The sequence below is a fragment of the Homalodisca vitripennis genome, chromosome 2 (genome assembly GCF_021130785.1).
Source record: "Homalodisca vitripennis isolate AUS2020 chromosome 2, UT_GWSS_2.1, whole genome shotgun sequence".
Classification (NCBI taxonomy): Eukaryota; Metazoa; Arthropoda; class Insecta; order Hemiptera; family Cicadellidae; genus Homalodisca; species Homalodisca vitripennis.
The window spans coordinates 88,485,401-88,500,959 of NC_060208.1; the positions used below are offsets into that span (position 1 = coordinate 88,485,401).

The 15,559-nt window shown below is 33.7% G+C and overlaps 2 protein-coding genes across 3 annotated transcripts in view; one reads left to right on the forward strand and one right to left on the reverse strand.

Annotated features, from left to right (window-relative positions):
- The window catches only part of LOC124354337 (cholinesterase-like), a 16,653-nt gene continuing 1,094 nt past the window's right edge, over nucleotides 1–15,559 (forward strand). Inside the window, exons 1-9 of one of the 2 annotated variants that reach the window (XM_046804707.1) lie at nucleotides 1–99; nucleotides 2,929–3,061; nucleotides 4,012–4,134; nucleotides 4,999–5,155; nucleotides 8,583–8,768; nucleotides 10,453–10,661; nucleotides 10,863–11,037; nucleotides 11,125–11,327; nucleotides 14,450–14,694. In XM_046804707.1, the coding sequence (XP_046660663.1) occupies nucleotides 41–99; nucleotides 2,929–3,061; nucleotides 4,012–4,134; nucleotides 4,999–5,155; nucleotides 8,583–8,768; nucleotides 10,453–10,661; nucleotides 10,863–11,037; nucleotides 11,125–11,327; nucleotides 14,450–14,694 (1,490 nt within the window). In that variant the 5' untranslated portion in view covers nucleotides 1–40. Of the gene's footprint in view, nucleotides 100–2,928; nucleotides 3,062–4,011; nucleotides 4,135–4,998; nucleotides 5,156–8,582; nucleotides 8,769–10,452; nucleotides 10,662–10,862; nucleotides 11,038–11,124; nucleotides 11,328–14,449; nucleotides 14,695–15,559 lie in introns of those variants that run through there. The other variant, XM_046804708.1, reaches the window with a different exon arrangement.
- The window catches only part of LOC124354336 (cholinesterase-like), a 21,164-nt gene continuing 20,719 nt past the window's right edge, over nucleotides 15,115–15,559 (reverse strand). The window contains exon 11 of the mRNA XM_046804705.1: nucleotides 15,115–15,200. The gene's annotated coding sequence lies outside the window, so the exon portion shown is untranslated. The remainder of the gene's footprint in view (nucleotides 15,201–15,559) is intronic.

A 15,559-nucleotide genomic window follows, 5' to 3' on the forward strand; every position in this document is an offset into this window, starting at 1 on the left:
TCAATCGAAAGGTTCTAAAGTTGTGTTTACACTTCGTATAATGGCTTGGGTTTTAACTCTGGGCCTCGTTTTGGCTTTGTTATTCGCTCTGTCTCAAAGGTAGGTACAGTCAAAACGTGTATTGTATATGTTAAAATTGTCTTGTTTTAAATTACTTTTTTAGAAATTTAAACATGCACATTTTAGTAAAATATGTAAATTTTTGCTCAAATATCAGATTTTATTTTTAACCTAAAACATTTTTGAAAAATACCTCCAAACATAATACAATTGTTAAACATTTGAGATGTTCGATTTAAAAAAGTGTCAAACCTATCTAAAATGATATGGAGGTACTGAATGACACCATTGGGTTTTGTGCACCAATCGAAAGTAAACTTTTTAGTTAAACTGGACACCGTTAGATAATTTTACAATGCATTTTAACATTTTATAAAACTAAAGTCTATTATCATTTCCGCAGGAAATACTTCAATCAACACAGCAACCAAATATACACATTTTTAGTTTAATAAAAAACTGCTTGATATCATTTGTAAGAGAGGGTCATGATCTGTACAGGGTTAATTTTTTACTATAGATACAAACTTATTCGAGTAGAGTAAAAGATAAATGGCTCAGAGAATGTTATTGATTTATCACACTTTTCCTAAACAAATCAATTCCAATGCCATGATTGCAGGCGTTTACCCTGATATAATTAAATACGTTAAAATTCCAGCTTCGTTATCAGTGAATGCAAAATAAAAGAACCACTAACTTTAAAACAAGTCTAAATGACAATTAAAATTTTAACTTTATCATAACTTTAAATATATTTTATCAAAAATTTCAAAATATTTTCTTTTTAAGGAATAAAAATAGTTAAATTAACACGAACGTTTACAAATTACCTACAATTTTACTTCTGTCTCCACGTATTAAACTTGAACTTTAATTTCGTTTTATGAACCTATGAGCGATGCTTTTATAAATTTCTTTTTATAAATTTATTTGAGTGTCTTAAAGGAAAAAATTGATTACAACAAAACGTTACGAGAGATACCAAATTTTTTTCTATGTAATAGTTCTATCACAAGACCAACAAGACACTGGCTTAAATAATTGCTTAATTCAAAAAGTATTTATTTCTTCATCAAAAATTATTTACATTTAGTTTACATGTATTTTCTTAAGTGAATAGAATATACTACAATAACTAGTTACGTTGCTGTAAATCTCTATAAAATAAAACTTAGAAATTAATTCCCAAACTAAGTAAGAACTTGTGTTTTGAGAATGAGTCTTGTACTGTACCGCATTGTTACTTATACTTTATAGCTTAATTACAACAAACTAAAAAGGATATCTATCAAAATAATTAAAATTTCTGTCGCCTAAAAAGAACTACGCACTGTAGTTTTAAAATATTAAATTAATATTCGAATTTAGATTAGAATATAAGTATGATAAGTAGTTCCGTATCATTTATATCAGGCAAAATCTTCAATGTTCCGAAAACCTAGTGACCCTGAAGGAAATCCAAGAATACACAAATTACAATGTAATACAAGAGTAAATCAGAAATAATTCGTCCACTACGTAGTTAAGTGGTCGTGTCAAAGTCACAGACTAAGCGTGCTAAGTGGTCGTCAAGTAGTACAATCGGTTTAGTATTTGGAACTTAAGTTCTTTAGCTCGAAAAGTTAAAAGAATTTAAGAAAAACGTCTAAATTCTTAAATTATATGTAAATAATAAATGAAATTTTCTCAGGTTATAAATGAATAAAAAACACGCCATTATCCGAAACTATAACTCACACACGTGCTGTAGATATAGTCCTATAACATTTAAATCGTAAACAGTATTTTAAGTTATTTGGGCCTGATCACAAAATGGCCTAAATCGCTTGCTTTTTAATGACTGAGATTTCATGTTGAGTGACGAAAAGTGTTTTTTGTATCCAGGGAATCTATCTTACAAAGTGATAAAATTAAGATAAAATATATTTTCCAAGTCCTAAATCGATTGCACTTTAGGTCTTCAAAACGTCCAACATCGCTTGAAATATCCATATGCGCCTGTAACTTAGGCAATGTATTCCCGTACCTGTTAGTTGTGGTATTTTCCATGATGAAGGCACACTGACTTTGCATTATTGTGAAAAATGTAAAATAGTCTCATACACACTATTATACCAAAGTAAAAAAGTAAAATTCATATGTCAGAATACAATCTACATTCAAGCCCTTAGATAAAACTCTAACTGAGTGTTTAAACAAAAATAAATAAATATTATTTGTGTATCTGAATAATACCGAAAGTTGCATAAGCGTGATCTTTTACATGTAAACAAATAAAAAGGTTTTCAATGTATTTTTGTTTTGTTAGTTAGCTTAGTTTTGTCATTTTAATTTCCAAATTAACTTGTACTTAAGCATAAATGCAGTTTAAGTTTTATGCAATTTCCATAAACAAAGTCATTAAAAGAGTATCACAAAATGCCATTTTGTACATAACTAATTCACATTTCAATCTTGAGCAATTCTTATTTTGGCTTGGTTACAAAACTGTCTAACTTCTCGGTTTAATTTACTGAAATTCCTCATACATTTATATAAAGTTTTGTCAAAATCGTGACTTTAAAATTTCTTTAAATATCCTTTCTAAACATTAATTGCATCCTTAATGTCATGAGAAGATCAGTTTATACCTCCTGACCAATGGAAGTTTTATTGGATGATGGTGTATTTGCCAGTGCTGTAGTGCTTTTAGATATTTCCACTTCAATACATATTCAAATCCAGGCCTTTTTAGCTACACCGGTATATTTACGGTAGTCGGGTAATCACTCAGGTATCAAACGAACGCAAAAGAAACATTGTGGAAATGTATGAGTAAAATTACTAAGTTTTACTATTAATTCAGTAAGGTCAATGTGATTTTAGCCAGACCACTGTGTCGGTGAATACGAAGAAAGGAACTATCAATGGACTTCGCTATTCTGCCAAGTCCGAAACTGGAGCTTCTTATGATGCCTTTCTCGGCATACCTTACGGACAGATTCCGGCCAGATTCCAGGTATTTGTAGCAGTATTTCACACATCTTATGTATTGTTTGATAAACACTAATAGTCTTTAGCCTCAAAAGCGACAACGGCACTATAAAAACATACAATTCAATGAGTGGTATCAGCCACACGTTTATACTGGACGGTGGAACAGTTGCAGTACTTTTTTCATTCATTCTGTATTTGTAAGAATTAAATAATTAAACCAAGATATACGCCACAGAAATAGAGAAATATTAGGGTTAAACGCCTGTTCTCACCTCCACCTCGACATATGTCGGAGTCGTATTCCCCATATTTTTCCATATTACATTATTCCTCCCTTATTGTATATTTTTGTGATAACTACTGCTCCTAACAAATGCACTTTTGCATTTACTAATGCTCTGGTATAACAACTGCCATGAACCTCTAAATTTTTATATTCGATGAAGGTCATACACTTCCAGACATTTTGCGGCGGTGGACGATGTTCCCATATGGAAATCTCTTATTTGATGAGTTTAGACTTCATAAATTCCCCAAACATTGTTCTAAATGCTTTGGGCTGAATGAAAATGTCTATCTCAAGTTATTTAGTTTTTTAGAAGAAAAGGGATCCACAAATTGGAACTTATCACAATAACTACAGGCGTCAGAAACGCCTGTGAACTTTTTAACGTCGTAGATTTGTAGGTTTATAAATCGTACCTTTATAGAACGTCAAAATCTTCTGAGCCTGATTGAAAAAGATGGTCTTTAAGGACTGATAACAATACCTTCCAATAGTTATCAGAGACTCTAGTCTAGGACTGCGTTCCAAAAATAGATATTCTTATGAAACTCATGTCATATATTGCAGATTAATGTAAGCAAATCTGATTGCAACAGCTAGAATTAATATATTTACCAGACTTTCGTAAAATAATAATAATGAGCATATTCCGATTATTTGTTACTTTTACACTGCTTCATACCCAGGTTGCTATTCCCATGAAGGCCTGGAGCACAGCCAAAGACACCAAGAGAGATGGACCAGCTTGTCCTCAGCCCGACATGGCGTACAGCGAGGATTGCCTCTACATGAATGTTTTTACTCCAGTAGTAAGTATGCTATAGAAATTTTTCCTCTCCACACTGTTCATGCGACATCATGAGTATGAATTAGTTTTGTTTTAACAAAATTTAACATAATGATTGAAAAAATCAAAACAAATCCTCTTAATATAACTCTAAAATTAATATAATATTCGAACTCTGACTTTTTTAATTAAAAAAGTTCTTTTATATTAATTATACTTTTATACTTATTTACTTAAGCTACAAAGATTTCATTAGATTATGGGAGTGTTTAGTTTACTATCACGTCTTGTATGGCCAAGTATTTCCTGTAGCATTTCTTGTCATCCACATTCCTACGCGAGTATCGTATTCTTAAATGATAAAAGTATCCCTCTTTAAACGTATTGTAAACGAGTTAAGAGACAATCGCCGATCTCGGGAAGCATACTGGAAAATTTAAGGTGCAAACCACTTCTCTTGAGAATTTAACTATAATCGTGTGCTCTAATGTTTCAGACGTAAGTTCCAGCAAAATAAGATGATACCACTGCAATAGACAGCTGCACCGTGTACTGGGTGGGCCAAGGGTCGTCTCGTGCCTCGACTACTATAATTTAGTGGTTAAAGGTGATCTTACTTGTTTTTTTTTTTTTTTTTTAATATTACTTGGGATTCTATATTTGTTTTTGAAGAGGTCATCGCCTACCACTGCTAAACTCCGTGTTAAGACTTTTATTCATGCTATGGATAACACGTGGTTATACGGTGTCCTCCAACACTTAAAAACTCTAAGATCTGGACGTTTTAGTTGATAAACAATTGATCCCGGTTACCTTCAACTATAGACTGGGATCTGTTGGTGGGTTTTTCTTGAACCACGCTAAATAATAGCATATGTTTGTGAAGGGTTCATCCTCTACCGCTGCTAAACTCCCCGTTATGGCTTTTATCCATGGTAGTGGCTACACGGTGTCCTCTAGTGCTTCACGGCTCTACGGTCCGGACTTCCTGGTTAGTAAACAAGTGATCCTGGTCACCTTCAACTACAGGCTGGGAGCTGCAGGTGAGTTTCACACAGCACAGTAATTAGCATTTAACTCAAATTAAATCCAACAGCCTTTTAATTTTAGCAAACACATTAGCATCCTTTGGATTTGGCAATATATTGTCTAATTGGTTAGACACGTACTTGTTGAATGAGTCAATTAGTAATGGATGATCACCAATATTTTCAATAACTTACTTACATTAAAACATAAAACCAATATTTAATACTTTTATTTTTTGTGAGGCCTTTCGATATCAAGGATATTTTCTTCAGACACATCACTTTTGATATCCTTGATCCTTGATATGGAAAGGCCTCACAAAAAAATAAAATTATTAAATATTGGTGTTAGTAACTTATCAGTAACCAATATAAGCTCCATCAACAATATTTTTAATAGTCAAGTAATAAAGTACATTTTTTATTTATTATAATATTTCTCAAAATCACACACAGACCGTTAAATTAATTTACATAAAAAATTAGTTGATGGAAATATTATACAAAATTGAAACATAGAAATAAAAATTGCACTGATAATTTTTAGAGATCATGCCACTATATATCACACCACAATTCCATTATTTAAAGATATATTTTTTCATAACTAATGAAAACACAAAATTTCAGCCAACAGTTCTGATGAATCTGTTCTGATTTGGTTGTGGCAAAAGTTACTGAGTTTATAGTTTAGTTTTAATCCTGGACTACTCCTTTCTATGGACTTAATGCTAGACGAATGGGTTCAACTACGTCAGTAACTGTATTGGTATCAGTGTGTGACGTAGATCGAATCTAAATATTAATAAACTCTGCTTTGTCTTCCGTGAATTCTGACCTGATTTGGCACCAAATTACACTGCAGATGATAAATGACTCCAATTAATTAAATGATTCCAAATATATGACAGTGGAAACTATCTACAGGATTCCAACGTGCATCATGGTCCACAAGTATTATAAAATAGGAAGCCACAGTACAGAGACTATTGTTTTAGTTGCGTAATACATTGCCTGTCATTTTAATCGTTCCGATAAATCAAATGTTTGAGTACTGTTTTCATATTTTAGTACTAAATTATATCAAGATCTTACCCTTAGCTTTAAGCAATATACGTCTTGCTTATCTAAAAGTAAGAATGTTTATGAATTGTTGGAAAATGTTTAGGTGTATCCTATAGAATTAAGACCATCATCGGGTTTATGTTACTCTGGAAAGTAGCACTATTAAGAAATAACTTAACCGTTTCTAATATACTATACAGCCGCATGTGTAACTGACTCACTGACTGATATATAGATACAAATTCTAACATAGTTCTAGAAGTGCTCTAGAAGAAACTTGAAATTTGGCACGCAGGTACCTTTTGCCGTATAACCAACAGGAAAAGTCTGAAAACCGGGAATTTTAACATTTAAATCCCTCAAAAAAATTCCCGAAAAATCGCGCATTCTTTACCCTTGCAAGCCTTTCTTGTAAGCCCGATAGCGGGCGAACGTTTGAGCTAGCTCGGATCTGACGAAAAAATTCATAGTCAGGAATGAAGTGTGAACTACAAAAAAGGTCCAGTGACTTTTTGCTCTATCTTCCATGGTTAAGCGACAAAAACGCTCGAACATTTGAAATTCCAGAGATTTTTTCGATAAAAATAATGTTTCGAGCCCGATAGCGGCCGAACGGTAGGTCGTAGCTCAAATCTGATTGACCCATTTAAATTAGCAAATTACGTGATCTACAGAAAAGGTCCAGTGACTTTTTTGCCCTATCTCTATCGGTATGACCGCAATACGTGATTATGTGCAAAATTTATGTAATTTTCACGTGAACATTTTGTTTTTGGTGTCGATAGCGGCAAAAACCGTTGGTCGGAAGTCAAAATAAAACAAAGGTTTGATTTAGCAAATGAAGTGATCTACAAAAGAGGTCCAGTGACTTTTTGACCTATCTACAATGGTTTTCGACCGCAAAACGCGTTTTAAATACAATTATTTTGTGATTGATACGTATAAATCTTGTTTCTGGAGTCGGTATCAGCCGATCCGTTGATTGGAGTTTAAATCTTTATCATTCAGTAACTAGAAAACTATGAGATCTATAAAAAAGGTCCAGTAGGTAGCCTTTTGTCTTATATCCTTTAGTAAGCCTGTAAATCGCTTTCAATGGTAAAATATTTATCGTGTTTTTTTTACAAAATGCACATTTGGTTGTTTTAGATTTTTTGCTACTATGATTTGTTCAATTCATTCTGGTTCCGGATTTAACAATTATTACTACGTTACCGAGTGATTACAACCCCCCCCCCCAGGGAATTGGCTGAGCGTTTAGCTAAACGCCAATAGTAGATAGTGACATAGAGAATGTATTTATTTTAACACACACACAACAACCTCTAAAAGAGAACCACGTGTGTGTTAACACCCAGTAACAATAAACCCCCCTCTGGAATTTCCCAGTATGACCAGATAACCTCCTGAGTAAATTAAAAAACCCCCTGGTGTCTTAACCCCCGGTAACATTACCCCCCCCGGGATTTCCTGGTATGACCAGATAAGCTCCTGAGTACATTAAACCTCCTGAAATGTTAACCCCCCCGGTAACATTAAACCCCCCCAGGGAATTTCCTGGCATGACCTCATGTCCGAATTTTACCAATCACCAATTCGCTCTTTTCCCCACCAGTGCAGACATTATTCCAAGCGTTGTACCGACTAAACCATAGGTCGTAGATCAAATCTGAGGGCACAATCAAAAGACAAAATTAAATTTCCGACAAGAAAGGTTCAGTCACTTTTTGTTCGTATCTCTAACGGTTAAGAAGCCGCAAAACGCCCTCAAAGTCAAAAGTTTGGGTAAATCCGGAAAATTAAACTATGGTATACATACGTCCTCTGACTTTGGTTAAAACCAAATTCTTCTTGTCTCCAAATTTCACGAACACATAACTTAACTCTTCTACCACATCAATTGATTAATATTATACACCACACATCTTTTGGCTGAGCGTTTGCGAAGCATTACGACCCGTAAGATTCTCGAGAACGGATACATAAAATTTGGAAACTTCACGTCTGAATTTAACCAATCACCCGAACTACGCTTATCCCCGAATTTAGCCAACACCCAAAATGGGGGCCTGGGGGCGTAGCCCCCAGCGAGCCGAAGGCGAGTTATATATATATATATATGTGTGTGTGTATTTATATATATAGTTGGTTGAGTTACATCAGATAAATAAGTTATGAATACTTCTGTGAATCTAATTTCACAGCACTCTGGCATTCCCTGTTATGGCAGTGGTAACTTTAATACTCTATAATCTATTTACTGCTTTTTCACTTTCAAAACCACTCTATAATACTGTATATACGCCAGTTAGGACTTTAGACACTAATTCTATTTTTCCTAATTTCTTTCCATATTAATATTAATATATGTTTCCAGGTTTTCTTACCCTAGGATCCAAAGTGGCTCCTGGTAACTTAGGACTGACAGACACTCTCCTGGCTCTGCAGTGGATACAAGAAGAGATTACGGTCTTTGGAGGCGATCCTGATAAAGTCACTCTGTTCGGGGAGAGTGCTGGAGGCGCAGCGGTCATCTCTCACTATCTCTCTCCTCAGTCTACAGGTGTATCTACTTTTAAAAATTGTAAACGCTACAATGTTCTCCTAATCTCTCCCCTCAGTCTTCTGGTGTACCTACTATTTAAAATTGTAAATACTACTATGATCTCCTAATTTTTCCACACAGTCTTCAGGTGTACCTACACTATAAATTTGAAATGCTACATGTTCTCCTGATCGTGTATTTAGGATAAGCATTTCCAGCAGGGAGAGGAATTCTATTATATTATCCCAAAACAGAATATATATCGGTGTAGAAAGTATCTGTCATGGTGATCAAAATGTTCAGATACAGGTTGTAGTGTGGGATTTCTATCTATCATGAACCATATATATATATATATATATATATATATATATATATATATATATATATATATATCTTAATAATTTCGTTCGTGTATAATTTTAATAATCTTGCAACACATATACATCATAAGAACTCATAATTACAAATCTAGTACTTTGGGATTCAAATCATGTTGCTTATCTGACTTTTTCCGAAAAAGTTTTGTTTTAGAGTCTCTAAACAAGCTTAAAACGTCTTATGGGCGTTTTCTGTGTTATGTTATATTTTAATAATTCAATGGCATATGTTACCGAAAATAAAATAGAAAATCTAATTGTGTTCTGCTCCGCTGTCAGAATTAATTCGAAATTATTGATGCCAAAAATTATAGGGAAGCTGTTAAGCCGGTTTTGCATATCAGCATTTCATTTACATGCATCCGACATGCCAATTTAAAAATAGGCCTCTATTATCTCGGTGAACATTGAGAATAATAGTTATAATTTAAATAGCATCTTTAGTAAATTCAAATATCTTGTTACTATGCAATGTAGGAGTGCGCCAACCACATGTTCACGTAATAGACTTCGCTGAAGTCAATAGTACACTTCATTCTCGAAATATTCTATAGACAGACAATCAGACAGGAAATAAATATTTACATCCCCTAATAGACAAATGAGAAATTGTTCTAGCCTACTTAGAGTTAGACTTTATTGGCGCTCAGCTAGAACCCATGGATGCACTTCCACCGTGATAGAACTCATTCTTGCCTACGTTGAAATTAAATTAATTCAAAACTATCTAAAGTCTACAGATAATATATTTACGAGACATCTTGCGCATAGTTAGGTTACACGTTAAAATTTCGTATTCGTGTACTCAGTTTTATCAAAAGTATTTATTCTGTGATTTTCTTGTTATCATTTTTACACCAATGTAAAAATTTCTAGGCAAAATCCATGTACTATCGTTGAAATTGATATTTTATATGTAGAAATGAAATTCGTGAGTCTATAGGTCAGCTTGCTCTAGAGGCATAGTGCAAATTTGTGCATAGACAAAAACATTGTTTTAGCACCTCAAGTGACAGTCTTCGTTAATGGTCACCCAATAAAATACTAGTACAATCTTCAGTGTTTGCTTATGTAACGAAAAACAACTATTATAAATGAAACATTGTGTAAAAAATATATATTACCATCGTTGATTTTTAACTTTGAAGAGCTAACCTATGAAGGTACAATTCAAATTCAAAATGAAGGAATAGTGCAGTACCTATTGAATAAAGCTGAGGGTTTTTGATGAAGCTCTCAGAAGTTGATTAGATTTTTTTATTTTTGAAATAAATATTATTTATAATCTGTATGTACACTCATAATCAATCCTGTGTTTAAAGGGCTCTTCACAAAAGCAATCGCACAGAGTGGTTCAGCGCTGGCAGACTGGGCAGTCCTTCCCTTGGCTGAGGGAGTGCGCAGGTCTAAAATACTCGCTCAGAGGGTAGGGTGTAACCCTAACGACATCGACACTATCCTCTTGTCCTGTTTACAGAAGACTAATATCAAAGATATTGTCAGCAACCAATTCATTTCTCTTCCTTTTGAGGTAACGTTTTTATGCTTAGGCAATAACTAGGAATTCTTTTTTTATAGAATATAAAACAAGTGTATTTACCCTTACATAATATCTCAAAGAAAATTAAGATTAATACTCAAATCAGAAAGTTTACATGTTAAATGTTTAAACAGAATAATTGTAAATGAAGTGACATTAAATAAGCATTGATCCCTTCTGTTTATGTTTCAGGACGTTATTTCTGGTACTATTGGGATTCGGTTTGTTCCAGTCTTGGACACATATTTGACGGCAGATATACCCTTCTTCAACGATACATTGAGCAACTTGATGGAGGAGGCTATGGCCAGAGGGAAGCCCTTGATGAATGGTTTCAATACTCACGACGGCGTAGTGAAGTGGAGACGTATGTTCTCTTTATTATTTGGTACCTTAACTACAGACGTCATGCTTTATAAAACGCAAATGCAATAGGTCATTGCAATTGTTTCAGTCGATGAATCCTGGAAGGAAGTGGAAAATAATCTGGCCCAATTTATCCCTAGAAGCAAAAGGTCCAGCATTTCGTATAACACAATGGCTCGACTTCAGCAGGACATTCAGAAGAGATACTTCCTCGAAGAATTTGATCAGGATAAAGTCCTTGACATACTAAACTTATATACGGACACAATGTTCTCTTATCCTGCGGCGAAGGTAAGTCATTTCACGTTTATGAAATTCTTTATCATTAGGTACATTTTGCAAGAAAGCTACACTTTATTTGTAGTTAAAGTTAAATAAAGTATATTTTAAAGTTTTAAATGCTATTTGGTCTTCCTATCACATGTTAGTTTTGTGTTTGTTACCTCTTTAAAGCCTCACCTATTCGGCTATTCTGGATTGTTTAATTCACTGTGGCTTTTATTCCTGTATGATAGGACCTCCCCGGAATTTGAACCCGTGATATCTCAGTTAGAGAGCCGTGACTATATCTAGTAGTCTACGTAGTTTGGTTACTTAAGCTAATTTGTGAAAGAAACATACAAAATTGTGAAACTTATAGCTGAAGTTCACTAAAGAGGTGGAAATATTTGTTTACATTTAAATTTTATAAAATATTTAATATACAGTGCTTGATCAACAGAGTAATGCTGAGATTAAAAACACATTTACCTCATTTTTGCTATAGACCGCATCAGTGGCGAATTTAAACCACCTAATGCATTGGAAATATTATTGAAACGCTGTTACAAAACCCACCATAACAAATAAAACTGTGATTGTTTTTACATAATGCAAAAATAGTTCGCTTCCTTGACATTTTGATATGGCATTTTACTAATATTTAAGGAAAAACAGGGGGATGGACACTAATATGCCTTAACCAGGCGATCTATCCCAGAAACAAGAAATCTTCTACTAAACCCTGTCACTATATAAAAGTTGTAATAAATTAAAAGAAATTTTGATTGAACTTATTTTCAATGATTTGCCACTCTTCTCCTTATACCGAAGCAGTATACAAACACCAAAAGTAGATGCTTTAAGACCAAAGTTTACTTTTTAAGCTTATGTGCGTGTATTTTTTGCTGGTCGGGTTTTTTTTTTAAACCAATTATAGCACCAGGAATACCGTTGACAGGAAGAAAACGCTTTATTATCAAAATTATTCTTGAAACATGCATACGTATACATTTTCTTTTCCAGTGTAATGGTGTAAACTAAACTGTAAATAAATTATACCGAAAGTAAATTTAAACGGTCGACATATACACAATTTAACCACTACAAGTGTTTAGTCATAGGTAATATATATTTTCTTCGTCGTGAAATGCAAACTTAACTCTGGCACGTGAATATTAGACCGGAAGTAAATTACAAGGGGCACAAGTTGATGTTTTTTGACTGAACTAGGTCTTAAAACTAACGTATGCATTTTTTTAATCAGGGCAATTGGCCAAACTCAACTATGACAGTGCAAATACATTAGAAATAAATTTAAAGTTTAAACGGTCGGAATAGACACTTTTTGACCGTAGATCGAGGTATTTTTCTGAGACATTTATATGTATATATTTATCGGGCATTCTGGGCAGGCAAATTCTATTGATCCGAACCAGACATGCATGCTGCTACTCGGTGCAAATTACAAATAAAAACAAGTCCATATAATATTAATTCACGTTTTAATCTCTTAAACACGGATGTTGAAATAATATGTACCTGATATTATTTGCATAACTCTGTTTGAAAAAATTAAAAGCCTCCATCGCATTAAACCATTCATGCTGTAACAAGTATAAAAATGTGTAAGTGTAAGTATAAAAATTGCGTGCGAAGCGCCGGGTAACTGCTAGTTATATATATACAATTTAACTTTTGAATTTTGGATGTTTCGAACTTTTTTCCGGTTCCGTGGCCAATTATAATATTTATTGAAGGTCACTTGATCTTCGAATTACCCAATTTCCACTTTATATTGTCTTCTTAATACGATATGCGTAGCTAATCCACATTTTCGTCTTTATTTTTACACTGAGGGAAATTTTGTGTGAGTATATTAAATCAATTGATTAAGTGATAAAACTCAACATTCGGGGTGAAGTAACTGGGAGAGGGAAGGTAACTCAAAATTTGAAGAATTATGACTTGTAAAAGGTCATATAAGAAGGTTTTGAAATAGATTAATTCCGGAGAAGGCCTGTAATATATTTATTTATTTTTTAATACAGACGTTTTGATATTATTGTGAGTTTTTCGTAACGAAAATTATTTTGATACCCTGTGCTTTTTGTTAATCTTCCACTAGTTTATTTCTGTTCTCTGATCAATTATAAGCTTCTCATTTATAGTTATCTGAGTTCGGGATTTCATCCATAAGAAAGTAAAAGGTCGATAAACGATAATACAAATTAATTATAGGTCTCCTAAAAACAACTCATTTTTGGGTTTGAACAGCAGGTACGAGTTTCAACACATTGCCTAAAGTCGATAATTTAGCAAGAAATAAAGATTTTGCTCAGCCATGAGGCCGTTATCCAAAAACATGCTATACTCCTGGTACCCCAGTACATATTCGACATGTAATAATGACAAGCAGCTCCATAGCTAATGTACTCCATTATATGAGCCACTTCCGTGCACGTTGATGTGGTAGGAAAGTATCACTCTTTTTTAAGTAAAAAATAAATCCAAACAGAAGTTTTTAAACCTCTTACTAAATCAAGTACCGTCAGTTATGAGCAGTTACAGCTGAGAGAGTTCTGCCATTTTTCGTACATTCAAACACACGTGTATTAAAACTTTAGCTACATATCGCTGAAAACCAGATTCTATTGTAAAACAATTTCTCAACCAATGACACTCCGAAATGACTACAATTCTACACTATTCAAAAACATGCAGCCGGGCAACATATTAAAAAACATTTTAACCTCAATGCCCCACTTAAAATTATCGTTAATACACGGGACAATTTATAAGACTTAATATATGAATAGTACATTAAAATAGATAAGGTCAGCCTTCTGTTCCTTGCCTGGTACCAAGTCTGGATTGGTATACTGTTATTGCCATATCCCGTAGAATACTAGTGAACTATTAGTGCACATCATAACTAAAATATTATGTAATTTTGTATGAGGTAGTATTACAACCAGAAAATAGTATGTCCCAATATAGCACATTCACTGTTGTGTACCTAAAAATTAAAATTAAAATCTGGTATTGAGGGTGTAATAATTCAAAAGATAATCACCTCATTTGTTGTCTGACGTTGATAAAATTTGGCTTTCCATACAATAGTATAATGCAAGTGAAGTAGTTCTTGTATGTAGGTGAGTAACTACTTCGCCAACTTGACTTACGGATACATATTCAATTTCTATGGATCATGGGCTCCAGCCTCCTATGCTTCCTTTCCTTACACTATGATGAAGACTGTAAACCACTGGGCGGAGATTCCTTACATCTTCTACACGACTGGTCTCAGCCGGCCTCTGGACTCCTGCTCACTCAACACAGATAACATTGCGGTACATACCCGACTGGTCAACTGGTGGACAACGTTCGCCAAGACCGGGTCAGTATCTTTTATAATACATACATTTAGATTGATGTTGTAAAGTAATTCATCTCCCTGAGAGAAGTTTAGATTGTTATATTAAGTTTTTATTTACTTACTATGGTATGAGAAGTTGCTTTCAACAAGTGAAACAGAAAATGTATGTACGCAAGTTGTTTTGTATACCTTTCTGATTTCGTACTGCTTCAATTAAAAATATATGTATTTCATTACATTAGTTTATCTAATCAGTAGTTTTATTGAATCTCAGTTAGAGTAAGTAGGAGGCTTACCCAACGGCTTTACACTGCGAAAGTGCCTTTGTACTTTTTATCAGTACTTTTGACCTTGTACTGTTACGAGTCCCACCCTTATTCTGTTTGATAAGATCCTCGCACATGCCAGAGAACATGAGGATAAGCAAAATAAGGCTAAGAAGAGAACTGACATACCCTTTATAAAACTTAAGTCGAATAGATAAGCTCAGCCTTCTCAACAGATCCAGAGCTTTTTGAAAATGTCATCTGAAAGTAAAAAAGAGTAAAAGGTCATTAGTGGAAGCAAGAGCTTGACCAACGAAATCCTAATTTTATATTATAGTGCATTCAATAATTTAATTCAACGAAAAGATATTCTGTAACACTTGATTTTGTCTGCCGTTACACTGTTTGATAAGCTTGACACTTTTTCTCGTGTGTCACTTCAAAACGTATAAAAACAAATCAATATAAGCTTGTCACTTGGCACTTCTATTACACCAAAATGTTGATAAAGTCACTCTTATTGTCGAGTGCCTTTACTTAATCAAGACACTTAAAGGGAGAAGCAAATACAATCTCGTTCATGCTGTCAACAAAGATAGCCTAATATTTTCAATAACTGC